General features: G+C 39.5%; 1 protein-coding gene across 2 annotated transcripts in view; it reads right to left on the minus strand.

The window, feature by feature from the left end:
- The window catches only part of INTU (inturned planar cell polarity protein), a 1,478,455-nt gene that overhangs the window by 837,005 nt on the left and 618,119 nt on the right, over positions 1-23,331 (minus strand). For both annotated transcript variants that reach the window (XM_044061672.1, XM_044061671.1), the window contains exon 5: positions 18,089-18,207. In XM_044061672.1, coding sequence (XP_043917607.1) covers positions 18,089-18,207 — 119 coding nt within the window. The remainder of the gene's footprint in view (positions 1-18,088; positions 18,208-23,331) is intronic.

The raw sequence follows: 23,331 nt of genomic DNA on the forward strand, positions 1-23,331 counted from the left end.
AAAGAAGGGAGCTGGAGGGAGGGAAACCAGGACTGCAACAGTGAATACACTCGAACATCTACATTTATAGTAAGTGTATACAACTGTACTATGTTCTTCGTGTTTCACTGTTGCAATCATCACACTTGGGCTGATTCCCAAAGCTGAAGAAAGGGTGGAGGAAGTCAAGAAAAGTTTGAGCTGGCTAGTATGCCCTGCAGGACTGCAGTGGCAAAACCCGCCCTGGATCTTGAAAATATAGGCAGGTATTAATCCTTGCTGAATGTGTGTACAGAACTCCAGGTAGCAGCCTCCAGAATGCCCCTTGTAGGGACTCCCCTGAGGAATGTGTAGAGGTAGAAGCTGCCCTAGTGGAACGTGTTCTGACCCCCTGAGGGGTTGGTTTCCCATAATGTTTGTAGCAGAAATGCATACAGTGTGCTATCCATTTGGAAATTGTCTGTTTTGAAATAGCCATGCCCTCTGCCCCTGGTGCAAAACTGAGTAATAACTGGTCAGATTTCTTGAAGGGTTTAGTCCTATCCAGGTAGAATCTGAGCCGTCTGTGCATGTCCAAGGAGTGCAGGATCCTTTCCCCTTTATTTTGAGGATTAGGGAAGAAGGTTGGAAAATGGATAGATTGGATGAAAGCCACACTGGACACCACTTTAGGTATAAAGGAAGGATTAGTCCTGAGGGAAACCCTGTCAGCATGAAAAATAATGATGGGTTCCATGGCCATAAGTGCTTGTAGCTCAGACACTCTTCTAGCTGAAGTGATGGCCAGAAGCAATGCTGTTTTCCAAGAGAGGAATTTTAACTCTGCTGATGCTGCAGGCGCAAAAGGGGGTAGGAGTGAGCTTTTTCAGTACAAAGTTAAGGTCCCAAGCAGGGGTGGGTGCTCCTCTTGGTGGCCTTAAGTTGTATTCCCTTTTCAGGAACTGTTTGATGAGAGGGTGAGAGAAGAGAAGTGGCTCAGAGTAGCAATGAGCTGAGATGGCAGAGGCATGGATCTTAATGGAGGAGAAGGATAGGCCTTTGTGGAGTAGATCTAAGTAATCCAGGATTAGAGGTAGGGAGGGCAGAGTTATGTCCCCTCCTTTAGACTGAATCCAGGAGCAATACCTTTTCCACTTATCAGCATAGGATTTCCTTGTACTGGGTCTTCTGGCTTCAAGAATGACATCCAGCACCTGCTTGCTTAGGTTGGTCACTGGGGGAGAATTCAAGGAATAAGCCAGGCTGCAAGATTCAGGGTTTGTAGTTGCTGATACAAGATCTGTCCCCCCTCTGCTGAGTGAGCAGGGTTGGGCTCTGGGGTAGGTGCCAGGGTGGCACCGGTGGACAGGCTGCGCAGTAGTCTTTACCAGTGCTGGCATGGCCAGTTCAGGACAATCAGGATTGCCCTTGGTCTGCCCTGTCTTATCTTGAGCAATATTCTTGAGAGAAGGGGCAGAGGGGGAAATGCATAGAATGAGAGGTTTACCCACTGGAAGGATAGGGCATCCACTTTCCAGGGCCTGCTGTGAGGTGTCCTGGTGCAGAATTTGCTGAGCTGGTGATTGCAGGGGGAGGCTAAGAGATCCACCTCTGGGGTCCCCCATTTCTGAATCAGAAGGCTGAAGGTGCTTAGCTCTAATTGCCACTCATGTGGGTCTAGGAGATTTCTGCTTAAGTTGTCTGCCAGTGAGTTTTGTTTGCCTGGCAGGAATTAAGCTTGCAGATGGATCTGCATGTCCAAGGCTGTGTTCCACAGGGCCATGGTTAGCCTGCAGCGTGGGTAAGAGTGGGTTCTCCCTGCTTGTTGATGTACCACATAACTGTAGTGATGTCTGTTTTTATTAGCAGGGGTCCTGGTGAGAGTAGGGATCTTAAAGTTGTTAGAGCTTTCTGAACAGCTAGCACCTCTTTTTGTTTGATGTGCAGATGAATTTGAAGTGGCCCTGAATGCACTTGTTGTCCAGGTGTGCCCCCCAGGCATAGTCTGATGCATCTGTGGTTAGGGTCTGGGCGGCGTGGGGTTGAGTAAAGGGAAGTCCCTTGTTGTGGTTGCATGCTGCTGCCCACCAAAGAAACTCAGTCCTTAGACAAAGTATGATAGGAATGACAGTTTCCAGGTCCTGAGAATGTTGGCACCAAAGACTTTTTAAGTACCAATGAAGTTTCCTCATATGCAGTCTGGCATATGGAATTAGTAGGATGCATGAGGCCATGAACCTTAGGGCCTGCAGGATTTTCTTTGTGGATAGCTAGGTTCTTGTGGCCATTTGAGTGCAACAGTCTGTCAAATAGGCTTGCTTTTTTTGGAGTAAGGAATGTCATCTGGGATGCTGTGTCCAAGCTTGCTCTCAGGAATACAATCTTTTGACTGGGGACTAGTTTTGATTTCTTTTCGTTGATGGTGTACCCCAGGGAGGTTAGAAGTTTTTTTTTCAAATGTCAGGTGCTGCAACAGCATTTAATTACTGTCTGCCTGAATCAGGCAGTCATCCGAATATGGTTAAATCTGAAATTTTCTCTGCAATGGCTGGAGCCAGGCATTTTGTGAATACTCTGGGAGCAGTGGATAAGCCAAAGGGAAGTGTAGAGAACTGATAATGCATAGATCCTGCCCTGAAGCATAGATATTTCCTGCATGAGTCCCTGATAGGGATGTGCAGATAGGCTTCTTTTAAGTCTAGGGTGGCTAACCAGGCATCTTTGGCCAGCATAGGAGAAGCTGCTGCAGGGAGAGCATTTTGAAATTTGGTACCACCAGGAAGGTGTTTAGAATGGAAAGATCTAGGATTGGGCACCAAGTGCCCTCTTTTCTGGATACCAGGAAAAGTCTGGAATAGAACCCTTGACCTACCTGTTCTGCAGGAACAGGTTGAATTGCCCTTATGGAAAGCAGAGATTGAACTTGGTTCTCTGCCTCTGCCCACTGGTTTGGAGGAAGTTCTGGGAACCCTTTTGGGGTTGGCAGTGAAAGAAGTAAAATTTGTACCCCTGGGATACAATGTCGAGGACCCATCGGTCTTTGGTGATGAAGTCCAGTTTTTTGCATGATGGGCATGTTTTTCTCCTATGGGCATGAGCAGTTGGGCAGAGGTGGGGAGTGAAGTTGAGAAGTCATTGTGAATTCTTTCCATAAGGGGTTGGCTTAGTACTGCCCGTTTTTGAAGTGGAGGCACTCCATTGCTTAGATCTCTGCATAACCTGAGACTGTAGTCTGGGGGGTCTGTTTCCCCCAGGTCTAGTTTGGGATGGCCTTGAGGGGGCTGGAAAGGACCAATGTTTCGAGGGGCAATGCCTTCTGAATCTAGGAGGTTGTACTTGCAAGAAATCTTTGTCTGCATAGATTTAGCTTTTTCTTCCACCTTTTTAAGAATCTCTTCTGCTTTGGTGCCAAACAGATTGTCATTTTTCAAAGGCACATCTAGCAATTTAGATTTGCCATGATCTGGCAAGGTCTGCTCTTTAAGCCAAGCATGCCTTCTCAGTACAGAACCAGTGACTGCTTCCCTGCAAGATGCTTCTAGGGCGTCAAAGCCACACTGCAAACTTTGCTTGCTGACTTAGCTTGCTGAATGCATAAGCTCTTGTAATTCTTTATTTTCTGCACAGTCTGTAAAGGTAGCTATTTTTTGCTTAATAAGTTCCATGTTATGTTGTTGGTACTTCAGCATTTGAAACTGACAATTCAAAGCCCTAATGGCGAGAGTTGCAGAGGTGTATACTTTCTTACCCCATCTGTCTAAAGCTCTGGAATCCCTGTCCGAAGGGGTGAGATTCTTAGCTGTAGTTGCTTTGATACCTTTATGCAACTGGGATATGACCGCTGGGTTAGCAGTAGGATTTTTGAAAAGAAATTTGTGAGAGTCAGGAACTCTGTAGTACCCATCTGGTTTCCTAAGAGCAGGGGGGTAAAGTATTAGGAGTTGAACTGGATTCCATAAAGACATCATCCACAACATCCAGGACTGGGAGTATTGCTAAAGGCCTATGTTGTGGCAAACTAGAAATTCTATGAGTCTCTTTTTGGACTCAGGATAGTCTTGGCATTCCCAGTGGAAATGCTCTCTTAAAGTATGTAAGGTTTCACCAAAAGAAAAATCCCCTGGAGGAGAAGCAGAGGGAATGGATTCCTCTGCATCTGAATCCTCATAAGCAGATAAAGACATGTCTTCATAATCAGATACCTCAGAGTCGTTGGACTCTTGGTCTGTTAAAGCTGCTGGGGACAGGTCTCTTTCTCTTAGCAGGGGAAGGCTGACTTCCCCTAATCAGCATAATAAGGTCTTTTGCCATTTTAAGCATTTGATGTTGTGGCAAGGAAGCAGGTACTTGAGTTTGGGTCGTCGGTTTTTTTAGGCGTAGTGCATACGCTTGGCCTTAGAAACTCGGTAGTTTTAGACAGAACTGAAGACAGGAAGTGTCTTTGGTTTGTGTTGAATATCGGTAGTGCGAAGAACTTCCTCAGAAGCCAAAGCCTGATCAGCGGCTCTGGACCCATCCAAGGAAGAGGCATCCGCAAGTTCCATAGTCGAAGAAGTGTCTCGCGGTATACTGGACTCCAAACGTGTCCTAGTAAAGGCCTGTGAATCCACTGAAGCGGGCATCTGGGGCTGCAAAGCGCCTGAGTACCGGCGAGCTGGCGACTAGCTTAACGGAAGTGTCGGCGGCAGTTTTGGACCTGTGCGGTCTCTCTCTCTCTCTCTTTATCCTTACGCTTTTTTGGAAGAGTGGTAGTCGAAGGGCTTACCGAAGCCATTTCAGAATACGGAGATCAAGAACGAAAGCATTTAGTGACAATAAGGGCCCGAAGAATAGTTTGTGAGTTGAATAAGGCACAAAACTGACAGAGGTACGTCGTGGTCTGAGCCTAAACAGGTGACGCAGTAAAGTGGAAATCTCAATGTGGTATTTGCTTTCCACAGGCAAGACAATTGTTAACTTTTTCTGACATTGGTTAGAGCAAGAAAAAAGGATCCCCAATGGGGTACTTAGATTTAGAAGATTTCAGGGTAACTGAATTTGGAAACAAAAACTCAGGTAGCATCTGACTGGCACTCGTGCGAACTGTTTCCGCTTCGGGCTTCTCGGCAAGAAAGACTGTTGTAATGGTGTCGGCTGCCTGTTTTTATACCCCTGATGACCTGACGTCAGTCCTGGAGCGACAGCAACCGACGCAGAAATACTAAGTCTCTGGTACTCGGGCCGAATGAGGGCTACCTGCAGGTAGATAACCCAAGTGTGATGACTACAACAGTGAAACACGGAAAACATTGGATAAATCTTGATCAATGTGGCTTTGTGGAGGGGAGGCAAACATTTGACAACACTGATGATCCAGAGGGAAGCAAAATGTAAGAAAATGTCATTTGTGGTGGTGGGTCTTGATGCAGAGAAAGCATTTGATAGAGTAAGACAGTTTCAAATATTTTTGTGATACAAAAGTAATGAAGCTAAAATAAAGGCAACAGCTGTAAATTATGTACCCAACACATGAGTTGGTTCAGCAATATCCATATTTATGGAGACATGAAAAAATAATGTTTTTAGGAGTATGGATTAAAAATGGTTCTGGTGTGGCAGCTAAGGATATGTGGGAAGAGACGAAACAAAAGATAATACAAAAACTGTGAAAATGGAAGCTTTGCTATATGGAAATAGATAGTAAGATACAAGCAGTTAAAATGTTTTTAGTCCCATTAGTTTTATAGTGAGGGTCAGGCATATTTTTATCAATAGTATAGCACAATGAGGTAGCAGACATGGTGCAGATATACTGAACTTTATTAAAGAAAACAAAAATATAACACAGTAAGTGCTTTCAAAGGCAAAAATTGGATGACTAACCACAACTTCAGCAACTTTCTTGTCTAACATAAGAATCTCCCAGTTCTTAAATATAATATCCCTAAACACTTCTATTATTAGAGGAGAAGGGAATCATTATTCTACATTTATTCTCATGACTAGGCCTACTGCCTTGCTCGCACATCAGTTCGATTCCCTTTATCACTGAAATAAGGTATTCCTCTAGGTTTCCTATATCAATGAAGTTACCATTACTTAGAGGTGTACACTCTTGTGTTTTGTACCCTCCACTTGTAAACTCCTGCTCCAAACGTATTAAGGCTGTTTTATACTTGGCATCAGAACTACTAAGTCTAGATATCCTGAGTCCCCTGCCCTTAGACCAAATTCTTATACATATGTGGTGGATGCATGCTTTGTTGATATAACAGGTTATTCCTTCTGCATGCTTTTCTAAACATCTTAGTTTGCATCAAACTTTCATGTTTATAAACTGGGTCTATACTGGATGCTCGAACATCCAAAACTTCGAGTGTTATATGGTCAACATCATATGATCGAACTTTTGGAAGTTCGAACGTTTTAATGGAGATATCTGTACAGCACGGAATGGGAAGATTTCCCTTTTCTGCACTGTAGTGCAATCTCGGAGATTGTATACTTAAAGAGCAGGGGGTGTGGGGGAGCAGGGGGGCTTGACCCTGCTTAAAACATTCAAGTAGGTTATTTGTGTTTATTTTTTTTGTTTGGATGTTCGAACATTTAAAAGTTCAATCATATGGTGTCAACCATATGACACTCGAACTTTTAAATGTTCGAGCATCCAATATAGACCCTTATAAACTAACACATCTAAGAATTCTATCTCATCACTGGACCATTTACCTGTAATCCTTAAAAAAATCAATAGTAGCATTAACACATTAAATAAATTAATTTAGTTCTAATTCAGAACCACTCCATATCAAAAATACATCGCCCACAAATCTTTTGTAATAAGGGATGCATCCGCTTTTAGATTCCTTTAAGAGAGGATATGAGAAATATTTTCTTAATTTGACACATTTTAAGAAAAAAAGTAAGACTTTTCATAATTTAAGCACAAGTCAACATAAAGCTTTGATTGATTTACAAAATAATGACATATTTATTATCTAGACTTAATAGAAGTGTTAGGGATATTATATGTAAGAACTGGGATATTCTAATGTTAGAAAAGAAAGTTGCTGAAGTTGTGGGTAGTCACCCAAATTTTTGCCTGCAAGAACAGTAATTCTTTGAAGTGGCTACTTTGTTATGAGAGTACCAAGATCAAGAGGGTTCAGTCAGAAAGAAAAAGGACATTTGGTTGTAGGAGTTGCAATCATTGCCTTTACATGGCTAATAACAATAGATTCATAGTGTGGTATATGAATTTAGTCATTACGCTGACTGTAAAACCAGGGATTGGATATGCTTAACCACACTGTACCAAATGTCCTCTATTTTATGTAGGTAAAACCAATCTTACATTGAGAGAACATGCCAGGGAACATCTTTACTCTATTAATAAAGATGATGAATGCATTGGTTAGACACGTTCTGTGTAATGGTTCATCTCATAAGTTTGTGTTTTTAGCCTTGGAACTTGTTAAAAAAATGTCAGATTAGGCAATTTTAAGAATTGTACTGAGAGAATAGAGACAAAATGGATAATTAGGCTGCAAGCTGGATAAAGCGTATGAACTGAATGATATAGTGTCTTTAAAGCCATTTTAATAGATAGACCCTTGAGACATTAAGTATAGTAATTTTGCCCAGATATTAGTAATTTTAGCATGCGTACACATATGCACATTTATATTTAACATACTGTATCATAGTATTAAGTTGATTTTTTTTTTAATATTACTGTTTTTATACCATGTTTTTTATTCTTGAATTGTATTTTATTTGGTGTATATTAGCTAGTACAATGGTCTTACCAGTGGGTGGGGTTATGCGGCCATCTGTTGGGTTTAAGATGAAGATGATGGTGAAACATGGGAATGATGATGAAACGGGGGGAAGCTCAAGAAACAAGAACAGACTGGGATTTTGGATGCAGGCCTTTAAGGAGAATAATAATAATCATACAGAATATTATATTTATAAAGCATCAGAAGGCATCCTAAGAACTAAGCCAACACAGGAAAGGATAAATGAGTTTCTGTCAATAGGGACAACTTAAATTAGGGATTTAGACAATAGGCAAGAGGGGACTGGAATTTACTGGAGAAAACTGGCAAAGGAACTAAGGTATTGGAAGCAAATAACTAGAGAGGGAAAGATAAAACTCATTTGGACTGCTGGTTAGAGATTGCCTTACCTATCAAGGACTGATATACTATAGGCAAAGAGAAAGAAAAGGGGGGTAACTAAATGAAAGGACTAGGACTGGTAGAGTTTTTAGTAGAATCTACAACAGAAGCTGCCATTAAAAAGGAATAATTAGTACAGCATATGAAACATTGCATAACTATAAGAATCAATCAAAGGAGATTAGAAAGGATTGGGAAGAGAGACTGGATAAGCAATTCACAAAGAAACAATGGGAGGATATATGTACGTCTCCCAAATATGCAACAAATCTAGAAGATTTAGAATTTTTACTTGGAAATTTTTACATAGATATTTTTATACCTCAAGTAGACTCCAGATAATTGTTCCTCTGGTAGACAATAAATGTTGGAGGTGTGAAGGGGAAGAAAGAGGTAATTGGGAACATATTTTCTGGGAATGTGGTGAGTTGGCGGACTTTACGGATTCCCTGTCGTATGCTGGGTGAGCAGACTGGTGTGATGAGAGAGATGATTTTTCTGACTTATTATGTCTAGGCAGTTCCAATTCTGTATCATAAGGATTTGCTGCATCTAATTATGGTAACTGCCAAAAAAGCAATTACTAGAAAAATGGAAATCGAAGTCTAAACAAACTATACTAAAATAGTGAATATAGTAACAGAGATAAAACAACTAGAACAGAGATCTTTAGAAAAGGGTAGGAGCAAACTACATAGGAAAAAATAGAAATTGTGGCAACAATACATACAGAGGAGGGATGAGGGTTAAAAGAAGGCAGGACTTAAATGAGCTATGTAACATTTGAATGAAAAAGATTGGGTAGATTATAAGTAATGTACAATATTTGCAACTGGCAGTGTCTCAGTATGGTGTGTGATGTAAAATACTTGCAACTAGGATTGTGTCTGTGTGGTTTGTATTCATTTATATAAATGTATGATTGCCTATGTCATAAGTGATGGTTTAATAAAGATGTTTCTTGTTTAAGAAAGGGCAGGAATTGAATAATTTATGTAATGTTGCTTAGGTTATATGATACATAGCAATATATGGGAAGTTTAATGTTTGTAACAGTCAATTACAGTTTGATTACTTTTTTATAAATGTAAATTTGCCCATGTCACAAGTGATAATTCAACAAAGGTGTTAAAAAAAAGATATTAAAAAAAAATACATAAATTGCTCAAGCCCTGCCTTCCATTAAACCTCACTATTCCTCCAAAATATTACTGTGTGTATTGTTCCCACAATTTCCAATTTTTCTATGTAATTTGCTTTTGCCCTTACTCTTTTCTAAATATCCCACTTCCAGTTCTTTTATCTCGGTTACAATATTTACCACTTCAAATACCACTGGTTTACAGTTTGATTTTCATTTTCTAGTAATTGCTTTTTAGGCAGCCAACAGAACTGAACTTAAAAAGGTCTTACCATGTTCCAGGCAGTTCTGATCCTGTATCCAAGCTCAGTTACACTCACTTGCCCACTCAATATTTCTGACAGAGTACTTTGTGGGGAATTTTTAAAGTCTGTCAACTCATTACATTCCAAAAACTTATGTTCCCAGTTACCTCTTTCTTCCCCATCATACCTCCACATTTGCCATCTATCAGAAGAAAAATTCACTTGAGTCTGCTTGTTGTATAAAAATACGTATGCAAACACTTCAAAGCAAAAATACTAAATCTTCTACACTTTGTTGCCTATTTGGGAGCCATACACATGTCCTTCCATTGTTTCCTTGTGAACTAAAATTCTTCCTTGTTTGTACTGTAAACAAATGGCACTTAAACTTCAAACATCCATCCATCCACAACCCCTTTTCCCAATTTTGCAAACAGGATCGAGGTGTAATTTCAACAGTGACAATCTAGAGCCAAGGTTCACAGCACCAGGTGGCTAGCCCTGACACAGCTGTTCTTCCATGCCACACACACACACACACACACGGCCAATTTAGTGTGTCCTATCCACCTACTGCATGTCTTCAGAATATGGGAGGAATCCATAGCACCTGGAAGAAACCCACGTGAACACAAGGAAAACATGCAGACTCTGTACAGAAGACACCCCAGCTGAGAACTGAACTGGAGAACCTCTTGCTAAGACTAGACAACACTATCTGCTGTGTATATCTCCTGTATTTGCTAAATACTACATAAGCAAGAGAACTATGTTCTTCCCAAAAGAGCTAGAGCAGAAGCTTTCCTGAGTCAGAAACTGTAACAGATTTGGCAACAGTATTCACTACAATTATACAGCCCTTACCTGTTGCAGTTTACTTGTTAAGATCCTCACAGAGTATAAGACATTTAAAAGACTGCTCAGAAACAATCCTGAAGCAGCATGTCATGCAACTATGGCATCACCTAGCTTAGAATGTAACAGAATGATCACAAGATAGTATGTTACTGAAGCACCTGTCACTTCCATACAGCTATTAAAGTTTATATTTTGTAGTGATTACCTGATGTAATTTTGTCTGAACAAGATTTTTCAACTGTATTGCATCAAACACGTCCGTGCTTTTGTACTATAAATTACTATTTCTTTCATCATACACATAATGCACATTTTCTTATCTTACTCAGTTCTGGAGATTTCCTCCCAGGTAAAAGAAAAATGGTCCTGTTCAGGTGAAAACTTTAACGAAATGCAAACAATCAGTAAAGGAAGAGTTTTTTGAATGAAGCATTTCAGTCATCTATTGTTACATGCCTAGCTGAGAGTATTAATATCACACTGCCAAACAGGAATTATACTAGTGGTATGTCAGTGTCCAGGAGGGTTCTTCATTTTGTGTATGTGTTTGTTTTTGATAGCAGAATTCCTCATCTGGGTTGTGGTCCATTTTAGTGGAGTCTTGGAGAGAAAAGCTTCAGAAATACAAGAATGAGTAGGAACAATTTCACACCACCATTTTGTAAATCATGATTATAAGTCATAAAAGGAATGAAAAATATTACCGCAGCAAGTGTACAGGTAGACTAAGAATACTGAGTACAAAACAGCAAATCCATGTTTATCAGGTATGATGGCAAAAGCTGATGCAACATCATGCATGTGTGCTATTTTTCCACATATACCTTCAAAAACTATCTGTAGCTAGATTTATTGAGCTAAAGCCTTCGTTCTTTTCCTGAAATATATCACTCATTGTGGGAGTCAAATGCACCAGCACTAGGCTATGAACTTCAAATACAGATTCTTTTAAAAGACTGCTGGAAAATGACTGCACCCATCAATGCTGTCATCTCTTTGGGAGTAGATGGGGTCACTTATGACTACAACTTAAGACTGTGGGACGATGACCACTGCTGAACCTTTCTCATCAGTGACTATGTACAAGAAATATTTAAGAATCACATTTGACTTTAGACTTTCTTTCACTTTCCATACAGAAATAACAGTCAGCAAAGTATTGCCGTGAAGGTTTCTTATAAAATATCTAACTTACTGACATCAGAAATCAGACAAGCTGCACCTACTAATGTATGTCCGACCATCTTACAATATGCACTATTCATCATTTCCATTCTCTCTCCACAAAATTCTGCTCTAAAGCACAGAAAGTAAAATAATATTTATTCATCTGTCCAACTGGGTACAGCAGTGTACCACAAACTCCAAATATTACTGGCTTCCAGTTTCAGTTAGAGCCATATTACTCTTAAATACTCTTCCGGTAAATTAATACACAGCAACTACTACCTCACCTAGGAAGTGAATACAAATGTAACTCCTTCAGGGATGCTGGACAGTCCAGACATCATATAAACCTGTCTTCGGCATTTATACAAGATGTAATTGCACCATTCCAACTATAGGTTTCAGTGTAGATATTCCAAATTCACTTTAATGTATGTATGTATGTATATACAGTGCATAATTTGCTTAATTTACTTTATATAATTTAGTTTTTAAGTCAATCTAAATGTCAGAATACTTTACTTTCTCTATTAAAAGAGTTATACAAACTGGAATGCAAACATCTATTCTTCTTCTTCATATTTGGCTTATGTATATGCATACAATTTGGAAGTCTCAGGCACAGATCAGGTACAGTTTTGGCTTATTCAGCCAACTTATAATAAAAATTTCAACATAAACATATGTCACCTATGTATAACACATCTCAGCTATATGAGTGGGTACCTGACCATGTGCGGTGTGTACTGTTACATACTACGGCATCTCTTTCTACATCCCAGTATCCTCATGGGGGTCACTCATTTACTGCTAATGTTAATTGTACACACAAAACCCAGCCAAGCTAGTGTTTTCACTGTGTGATACCTTAAACCTTCTGTAACAGAGGCCCATGAGATATATGCAAATGACCCCTTAAGGACATCAAGTGTTTCAGCTATATGGCTTCTGAATGTCCATGACTTTTTTACTTTTTAAGTCTTTATGGTTACATTCAGATCAATAAAGCCAAACCTCACTATGCATGTTTTGACCTTTTTATAAATGTCAGCACAGAGTAAGTGTATAGTTGGGCTATGCTTCAGAAATACAAAGTCTTTAAACCCAGCTGATGCCCACAAAGATTAAGGTGCCTGCAAAATCACCCAACTAACATCCAAACCAAAGGGGTAGAAAGATCCGACAGACAAACCCCTCAGCAAGAATTGCAAGAAAAACCCAGCCAAGCTAGAGTTTTCACTGTGTGATACCTTAACCCTCCTGTAATGGAGGTCAATAAAAAGGCCAAAACATGCATGTCCACAGCTAGCCCATGTTGTAAATGAAAGGGATCCTCAGACCAGTTCATATACCAAGTTAGGAATAAAATAAGATAAATACGTTAGCGCTGTTGCTGCCTAAGAAATGATGAGGAATCTTAAAGCAAAACAATGGTATGTGTAAGCAGGTCCAGTAAATGGGAACCAAAGTTCTGCTTGAAGTGAACTGGTTTGGCAACATCTATCAGTGAATATACTGATGATGTAAATGCTTTTATTAATACGAACACATATCAATGATTTCAGCAAAGTGCCAAGATTGGCAGTGTCAACAAGAACAATATGAATTTGAATGACACTATGAATGCAAACATTTCACAGATTCCTAGATATTCCGTGGCCATAGAGTCGTTTAACAATTTACTCCTTGTCAATACCCTCCCTCCATCCACATCTCCTTTCCTCATGATGGCCATACCGGACAACCATACAGTGAAATTGGTGGATACTCCCCACCAGTCATCTAGGTTACAGTGAGGCTTGGGTGGGGCTGGGTTATAAACCTGCCCCTCTACCATATTTTATTTATCTTCTGTTAAATAGTCAATTCCCTAACTCTAACACTGGTGGAGCCACTGGACTTGCAGAGATACAGGTCTCTAATGGTAATTAAATTCTTCATGGAAACAGAATTATAATCTAAGATGCTCATATATCTGCTACACCATTAGATGGATTGCCTCACTGTACTCATTTTAGTTTACTACACAAGCAAAGCAGGATGTGATTTCAAGAGTACAGATTGCTTCATTTAATTGCTTGTAAATTGAGTGCATCATTGTATCCTTTCTTGCCTCCACAGTCACAAAAACTATACAGCAGTTATGTACAGTTGCTTTATGAATAAAAATCCTCTGCATTATCTGTCAGTATCAATGAGTTAATGATTTCATGCATTCTACACTATCTATATGCTCATTTGCTCTGATGGCAGAGTGGGTACTAACCATTAGCCTTCATAACATCCTAAAATGTTTGAAACAGAACAGGAATAGTCCATCTTGACTCGGGCAGATGCAACATTTCAATGTACATTTTTCCACTGAAAGAAGGCTCACCTGGTAGCCCGTGAAAGTGTCCTTCCAAACAGTTGACTTGTTAGTAAAAGTGATGTAAAGGGGGAGAGGGGAAACTCCGATATATCCTTTTAAGTCCTCCTACAGTAACAGATCTCAATCTGTTTTGCAAAATAAACAGAAAATGTTGGAGGGAGAGGTGTGGTGGTGAATACTGCTTTGACGGAACAGTCTTCCACAGCACATTAAGCAAAATACTTCCCCATCCATTGGATGAATGGCTGGGTAACCACAAATTCACCTGTGGTTTAGTATCCCTGTCCCTCACAAATGTCCCAAATTATACTTGTTTGGCCTGTCTCTACATTATTCATTTGCAAAACATAAGGGCTAGAACATACCACGGTAATACAAGGCTAGGCTTCTTAACATCCTTACAGATCAACAGCCTAGTGAGCATCTATGAATCTGTGACTCGCATAAAAGTCCTCATCTTCATCAAAAGATGAAGAAAAGGGGCTTTGTTTACATTTTCTTTTACTCTTAAGAACCACTGTTGGTAATAACAATGGTTTGCATTTCTCACTGCAAAATGTAGAGATATGCTAGTATGTCGGTGAGACCAACAGATGTCCCTCCTGCTTTGGAGTGATTTACTGTACAATTTTAAAACATTCATGGATAAATAATCTGTATCCATATACAGGGAAAAGGAATCACAGGAGGGTTAGCAGATGGCTCCATAAGGGAGAATACCCATTTAGTAGCGGGAACTTTAGGATTATCCAGTATCAAAAAATCCTGATCTCTATTTTTTTCTTCTGTCCCCACTCTCTCCAATGTCATTATCTTTTTATGCTTGGAATACTGTATTTTCTTATGCTTTTCAAGAGATGGTGTTCACCAGTGACAGGAAGAAAGTGTAATCAAGTTTTCCTTCAAATTCCTAAATGCAGTTTGCTTATAGATTCTCAACTGTTCTTTATGTTCACGTTCAGCTGCCTGCTACAACTTGTAACTATTTCTATTTTCTCTGTGCATGTACTGTTTCTCCATGACCCGGCTGCATCCTGCAAGAACTGTTATTTCTCAAATTACAGCAAACTTGCAATGTGAATAACAAAGTAAGGGGTGAGACTACAAGAGGTTTGGTTCCTTGCAAAAGTAGTGGATTCAGTTTTTCAAAATTTTAGTGGATGTGTGTTTGAATAATTGTTTTCCTCAAGCAAGGTTGATGTGATCCTTTATGCACTCTAGGGAACAGTTCTGAGCTACAGTGTGCAAGGAAATGTGTTTCAGGGGTGGGGAAAAAAATCACAGAAAAAGTATACCCTTTTAATCATGCTAATCTAGTAGCCTTAACGCATTTTAAACAAATATCACAAAACTATAACCTTTGCCTGGAGATTGTACTGCATGGCACTAAACAAAACAACCACTGGATGACATCATCTTTATGTGCAATTTGGCTTCTGATATCTCAAAGGTTGTCAACTCGTGCTACAGTTCAGTGATTCTGCAGGTGTCATCATGGTAGGGAAAGAAAGTCATGGATAGTGACAGTGTTGAGGATCAAAAGGCCACAGTGTTCTTGCCACAAAACTAAAAACAAAAAGAGGATAAATTAACACAGATATCTGTGACCTGAAGGCTGACAATCTTGCCATAACACTGAGATAACAGACAGTATTACTGGCCTTGATATAAAGAGAGATTTGAACTACCAACATTGCAGCGATCCTGGAGTTTGATGACTCACACAAATAGAAAGCAATGAGAGAGAGGAGGAGAATAAACTTACCTTCCTGAAAGGTTAACAGACAGACCAACACACAGAGAAATCTCCTCCTCTTCTAGAACACCGTCATGAAGGAATCAAAATCAAAGGAAAAGCAAACATACGTCAAAAGCCCAACATCTTGGAGAAATTTAGGAAAGACAAGGTAAGAACAAAATCTATCATTATTCACATTCCTAAAAAATGTGAAATTTACTTCGATTCAGCAGATACTGGTGTACAGCAAGAAAAAAAAATGCTTCAGAAAAGAAAAATAAAACAGTAAAGCTGCAGCAGCAGAACAGTTACTGAAATATGTTAGCTTAATAGTAAAATAAGTAAATAAAAGAACATGGGGAGAGGAGGTGTAAAACTGCTTGATCATACAACAGACGGTAAGAAAGACAAGGGGAGGTATGCCTACTCTTTTACGCTAGGAATCATGTGATCAACAACATGCTGTCAGACTAACAAGGTGCAGTCTCCAGCTTGGAGATCTGATACTAGAGCACTATGTGAATGCAAAAAATATCTTTAATGAATTGCTGAATGCTATAAAAGTGACAAAGTATTTTGCTGACCTTTATGCTCTTATCTTATGCACCACAGCATTCCGTGGTTGCAGCACCATGATGCATTCTCTCCTCCAGTGGTTCATCCTAGCTGTACTGCTGTTATTTACAATTTCATTTGTAACAACATCACAGGAGATTCACCAGACATTTATCTTCAAGAAATCAATGCACAGAATTGAAGAGAGAGGCATCCACATATTTTAATAAATGCATCATACTGCATATTCTGGTGCCTGGTTACTAATGTTTGTGGATACAGCCAAATGGGTAACCATTTGAAATGTCAGGACATGCTACAGCATGTCTTGAAACATGAGGACTGAATGGCCAAAAAAATGGACTTGCATATACTAAGTCCAAGACTGCCATTTTTCAGAATTTTCCATTTGCTACAAGGTAGAGTGATCTCGGAGTTGGTACATAACTTTAGGGGGTGCAGGGGAGAGCTTGTCCCCCTTACAAAAAGGACGTTTTTTGGAGAAGAGTAATGCTCAAGATTCACATTTCTCCATTATTCTCAATCATTTTTTCCCAGGTGTTGGCACTTGTCATTTCTAGTGCCTTCATTTCAATAAGAAGCTGCCCAGTGTTATCCTTGTTAGGTATGCAGTACATTTATTTGGAAAAAGGCTTAATAAAAAGTTTATGATTAAAAAAATGGTGCAAGTAAATACAAAATGAAAAGGATACAAATGCATCATGACACTTAGATGATGTCAGAAAAACATCTTTAAAAAATCTGAGAAATACATTCCCATTAAAGAACTTAAGTGAACTTCACAGACAATAGGAAGAATGTACTGTAACACAGCAATTACTCCATTCCATTCACTTCAAATGCACCAATGAATATAACGAACACATAAGACTAAAGGCATATGCAAAGCTATATTATAAAACCACTTGTACAGTTCAGTACTAGCTAGGTGGGCTGTTAAAAAGCTACTTTACACAGCAAAATGTTGCATGAGGGCTGTACAGACAGTGTGGTTGTGGTTAGGAGAGTGATGAAGGGATTTTGCTACTATCAATCCATTTCCCCACTTCTGACCATTCAAATTACTTCCAAAAAAACACTCAAGGTTGTGCTCTTATATGCAAAACAATTTATTATGCAACACTTTTCATTCTCTACAATAATTACTTCATGTGCCCTACGTCAGTTCATTATGCTTTTACAATAGCTATCAATCAAGGTCATTCATGTTTTTATCTTTTAACTTGTACAGTGTTTGAGAGGGAAACAGGGCAGTAAGTGTGGCTATTAGCACTACTGCGGTGGTGGTGCTGCGGTAGCGTTGTCACCTCACAGTAAGACGTTGTCTCGTTCGATTCTCAGCTAGAGCGTCTTCTATGTGGAGACATGCGTGAATGGGCGTACCTTCGTTGAAGGTTGTGTGTCAGGGCAGGCAACTCGGCACGTAAAAATCTACTGCCAATCATTAGTGGACCGGAGTTCGCTGTGGTGACCCCTAACCGGGAAAAGCCGAAAGACACAACAACAACTCTCAGTACTTTGTTCTCTGGCTTGGTTCATGTCATCTTTTGTGCAGTTCTCATGACTTGCCTGTGTCCATGTAAGTTCTGACTGCAGTCCCCGCACTGCTCTCAATGTCTAGCTAAGAGGTGACATGACAACCATTTAACATGGCCAAGGGTGTGCATACAGTGTTAACAGTCAGTGAATGAGGGTGAGGGTGAGTGTGGGTGTGTGTGCATGCTAGCATCCCATTGATTTTCTACACTATGTTTGCTACTTGTAAGCTAAGATTAGGCTCAGCCCACAAACATGAGTAGGATTTAAGTGGATAATAGAAAATGAAAAAATGCAAAGCATGTTTTTTTCTGAAGAAAAAGAAGAGAACATTACCTGATAACCTGTCCTCCTGTAACATTTTCTAGCATGTCATACAATGTTAGAAAAATTCCTCTGACAGCCTTTAGTTTGTGTGATGCCTCAGAGACTGGATACTGGTAAATGATTTCTTGCTGGAAAAAAATGCAGACAAACCTTTAATAGTGAATAATTTGTTTAGCAAGTCAAAATATACAGATAAAGACAATTACTACCACATCCAAGTGATTTTAATATTTCAACCCACTCTAAACAAAACTGAAGATAAATATAGCAACTTTAATTAAAATGCTTCTGCAGACCCCAAGGCAACCTGTTGTAAGGCTACAGCCTTCAACATTTTAAAACTAACTGATAATCATTGAATTATTTGAAAATCAACAGATTTAAAGCATCTTTGTCAGCTAACAATTAACTGTAATTATTGGAGCCAGAGGGAAAGTTAACACTGCCATTGACTTTCTTTGCAAATGCCACAGACGTACAATCATAGCCACTTGCATGTAGTATGAGTGGTAAAACACAGATAAACTGCACTTCTTCCCGTTTCAGACATATAGCCAGGGAAGCAATTATGTAAAACAATTGACTACAGTAAAAATAAGCACCTACATATGCAATACTGCTTGAATTTATCAGTTTTGAATATTGCAGTGGCACTTGATTTTAGGTATGAAATTAAAATCAGGATCACAATACACTTGCCCCTGCTCCAACAAGCTCCATCTCAAAAGGGTTCTCCTGAGGTCATTAAACAGTGTTTCTGGAGCAGTGCCTTGAATAAGCTTATTAGGTAATTTACCACCAACGTAAGAGTCCACTGTATGAAATTTGACTGTTTCAGCATCACATTCCTCTACCCTTGGGAAGCAAAGACTGGCAATTTGCCCTTCCATGGGTAATGCACTGGTCATCTTTCCTTGAACGGGTGTGGCATTGGTCATCAAGCTTTTTTTTCAGGCACAGTACTGGCCATCTATCCTTCTAGGGTATGGTGGTCAACATTCATCTTTTCTGACAGTCATGCTTGGTTATCTGGCTTCCTGTCAAAAATCAATGGTCTTATATAGTGCAAGCTACTTTCTGATTCACAGCTCTCTTAACATGGTCTGTATCTTCATGTCACATCAATTGCCCATATGTCCTTGAGACAATTTGGCCTGGCTGCGACTTCTCTGCCCTAACACATGCTGTGCTGTCCAGTTCTAAAACTGCTTGGCTTCACATTTGTTTATTTATTGTTTGTTAATTGGGTAATGTAGGCTGGTATAGAACCCTTTTCAGCCAAAGCACTAGACAGATTCAAAAGAGACAAATATCCAAAACATGCCAGAGGATTAGATACAGTATACACAGTACACACACACTTAATTGTAAAAGTGACTAAAGTAAACATATCTGTTGTAAAAATTCGGAGCTAATTCTTACACAACTGAACAAGGCATATGCATGATAAGGCATAAACAGATATCAACAAAAATGTGAAAATTATCCCAGCAAATTATTAAGCAAGTGAGCATCTTATATAGAATGCAAGACATATGCATAGATTTACAAAGCTGTGAAAAGAATGTAGCTCTGGAATTGTGCAAAATTCTAACAGGATTACAGAATAGGAGGTTGAATACAAGAGAATATGAGGAGGATTAACCAGAATCTCTTAAGCATACAGATCTGTATTTTTTAAACAAATGACCCCTCAGTTTTCTTTTTACGTAAAATCTTGCCAATCAGCCTCATAATTTATTGCATTACCTATGTGGATCTCATTGAGGACCCATTTGAAGATAAAGGGACTGCCAGGGTGTGTGTGTCTATGTATTAGGGGGCAACAAGTTCCCTCATACAGTCATTCTGATTTACTTGACTGTCCTTTATTCTGGGGGAGGAGGGTTTCTTTCTTTTTGGGACCTCCCTGCTATTGCTTTTTAAAGGTTTCCTTATCAGTATCTGTTGAGACTGTACTTTGTTTTTTGCCACAGTTAAAGGGAGCAGAGAACCCCATTCTGACTTAGTCAATTCTCCTTTATTCTGTGCAGGGGGGGGGGGGGTCCAGCTTTCTTTTTGGAATCTCCATGCCATTGCTTTTTAAGTGTCTAATTGCCAGAATCTACAGCAACTTTGTACTTTTTTGCCAAAGTTAGAAAGGGGAATGAGAACTCCTTTGAAAACAGTGAAAGCAGGGTCAAAATCTGCTAAATTCCCTGAATCAGCTTTAACCTCGTATCACATGTTTTGATAACTTCTGAGGCAGAAGAGCCAAAAATTAAATCTCTGTTTAAAGGAGAATTCAAAATTTCATTTTTGACATCTGGGAGGTACTGCCAACAAAGCCAGGCAAACCACTTTAAAGTAGTTCCAGTGGCAGCAGCCCTGGAAGTACCATCTACAGAGTCAAAAATACATTTTTAAAAATTTGTAGTGAAGAAACTAAACTGCACAATGTAGATTTTTCCTCACAACAGGAAACTCATGCCAAAACATTCCTCATACATTCACAACTAATCATGGTAAACTAACATTTGAGCCTGACAGTTTAGAATTCTAAAAATTAAAGTTGCAGAAGCACACACTTTTCCCCAAAACTTATCAAAAGCTTTGCCATTCTTATCAGAAGGCGATGGATTAGAATCAAGTATAACAGCAGCTGAATTCACTAAAGCTATGACTGCTGGGTCAGGTCTGGGATTGGTATATAAAAACCTGAAAGACTGAGGAACTTTTACAAACTATTTGCTTTCTTAGGGGCAACAGGCTGACTTGTCAGGGAAATTTCAGGCTGTGACAAAAACATCTCCTTATCATAATATTTTCTAAGGGACTGAGAAACTTCAATATTCTCCCACTGAAAACAGTGATTCATCCTAGAAAGTCTCAGAGAAAGAACTCCTCACAGGGAGGATCAGATGCCACACACTTCTCAAAATCTGAACCAGAAACCTGAACAGAAAAATCGTCATCTGTCCCTTCACATTGCCCAATAAGGTTTGAATTCTTGAATCTCTTCAGGGAAAGATTAGTCAAACAACCTTACAAGAAGGATCAAGAGCCTGCAAAAAACAATGTGCCAAGCCCAATAAATTACTGACACAGGAGAAGATAAATACTTAGTTTTTTTATTTTGACAGGAATTTCTGATGAACCAGACCCTGTATTGCCAGCAACAACTTTCGCAGGAATGGGCACAACATTCTGGCTAAGCAGGGGCACATTTCCTTCTTCTCCCAAGACCAACAAGAGTAGCTCCCCCTTTCCCCCTAAGGGATCCCACTACAACCACACAGTACACGTCTACCCCATGTCCATGGTGGCTGTATGGACTACATCAGAGAAAGCTTCGGTGGGGGTTGGCACTCAAACCTGACTTTTAGTAAGCTCTAGCTGATTAACAGTTTGGGTGCGTGGAAGGTGCACTGAAATCTGGGAGGCTGACTGGTTGTTATACCCTATACAGGATATAACCCCCATATAGCTTAGGTTACTAAAGCAGTGATCATAATGATGATGAAAATCTACTGTTTTACCTTATTAAAGATAGAAATCCCTAAAGTACTATAGAGAAGCCGGTCTAACTATACTTTCATACATGTCTCCCTCCAATTCAATCACTTAATTGGCACAGCCTCTTCTTGTGGAAGTTTTGAACTCTTCTGATATTAAATGCAGATACATTACCCTCTTACAGAGTACTGTGGCAGGCCATACCTTGCCAATACTGTTTGAAACCCTGCAACAGTATTTTTCGGAAATGCCAGATTCTATGCAATATCCTCTAGTCACCACTGAGTGCGCATTTATGGCAATTAAGAATATACAGAGTTCATGAATGGGCCTGCAAAATCAATATGGATATGCTGATAAATCTGTGATAGCCATTCCTGAGTGTTAAGGTAATTGGATGGTGAATGTTGAACCATTCTGCAACTAATACAATGTTTTGCCAAGTCATCCATTTGCTCGTCAATATCTGGTCACCATTCAAAGATACAAACAAAACACAATTTTCTAATCTCTTAATAACCCTTACATACAAAGTCCAACACTATGGCATACTACATGGTGGTACAGTAGTTGAGATCTCTGCCTCAAAGTACGAGGTTCTGAGATTGAATCCTATCCTCCAGTTAGCTGCTGTTCATATGACATCAACCCATGTAGGTTGTCTCCTGGAATTGTGGTTTTCTCTCATCTTCCACAGACATGCTGAGTGGCTAGTCAACTGTCTATGTACATTCTTCAATTACTCGTGCCCTTGTGGCCCAGGTCGATACAGGAATGTGTCAGAAAAGGACTAGTCATATTGTTAACAAATGAATAAATAATTTAAATTAAAGACATTACCAGACAGCAGGACTTCCTAACACACAGGCAATTGATCTTTTCTAGGAGGAAAGGCCACGTACAATGAATCAACTCCCCTTTTTTCAAAAACGTCATGCACTTTGGACAACACACATCTACTTCTGAGTGGTCTCTGAATGGGAATATTTGTTACTGGTGTCTGTTCTGTTATAGTGATATAATGCAGTTTAGGTGGATCCATGGTATTTAGCCATTATTCCTTTTCTTGTGGAAAGCACAACAGTCTATAAGTATTACCATGATGTTTAATAATGCAGAAATATCATGCAGGAAAAGGGACCACTGTAACTGTGCTATGATCATCAATGATAACCCTTTTTCTTGAATTAAATTGGGCAATAAAGGTTGATCATCCATTACCAATGTGAATCTTTTTCGACAAAGAAATTAGTTAAGTTATTTATGGGCCAGATTCCAAAACAGATGCTCTCAGTGCAAGTCTGCCTTGATTCTGACGGACTTGCTCTCAGTGTAAGTGACTTACTTTGCTGTAAAGCCCATATATAAACAGAATTCAGGAGCCAGATTGCAAGAGACCTGCTCTCAGTGTAAGTAGTCACTTACACAGAGAGCAAAGTCTTTTGGAATCAGGCTCTCTGTCCCTCTCACCCAGCAAAACCAGACTGATATTTTCTCTCCACATGTGCATGATTACTTCCAGCTTTTGTCTAAGATCACAAAGTAAATCCTGTGCCTTCCTGGCAAAAAGGCCTTTAATATCCTTTAATACAAACCAATTCTATAAGGAGAAGCACAGTGTACCAATTCACAGGTACAAATAAGTGCATATATCCACAATGATGTTATTCTTTTTTTGGCTAATAAAATAACCTTTCACAGTTCTCCATCCATTTTCAGTTAGACAGATCCACCAACAATGCATTCAGTTTAGTAGA

This window comes from Protopterus annectens, chromosome 2.part0, assembly GCF_019279795.1.
Source record: "Protopterus annectens isolate FY-2018-M chromosome 2.part0, PAN1.0, whole genome shotgun sequence".
In the NCBI taxonomy this organism is placed as follows: Eukaryota; Metazoa; Chordata; order Ceratodontiformes; family Protopteridae; genus Protopterus; species Protopterus annectens.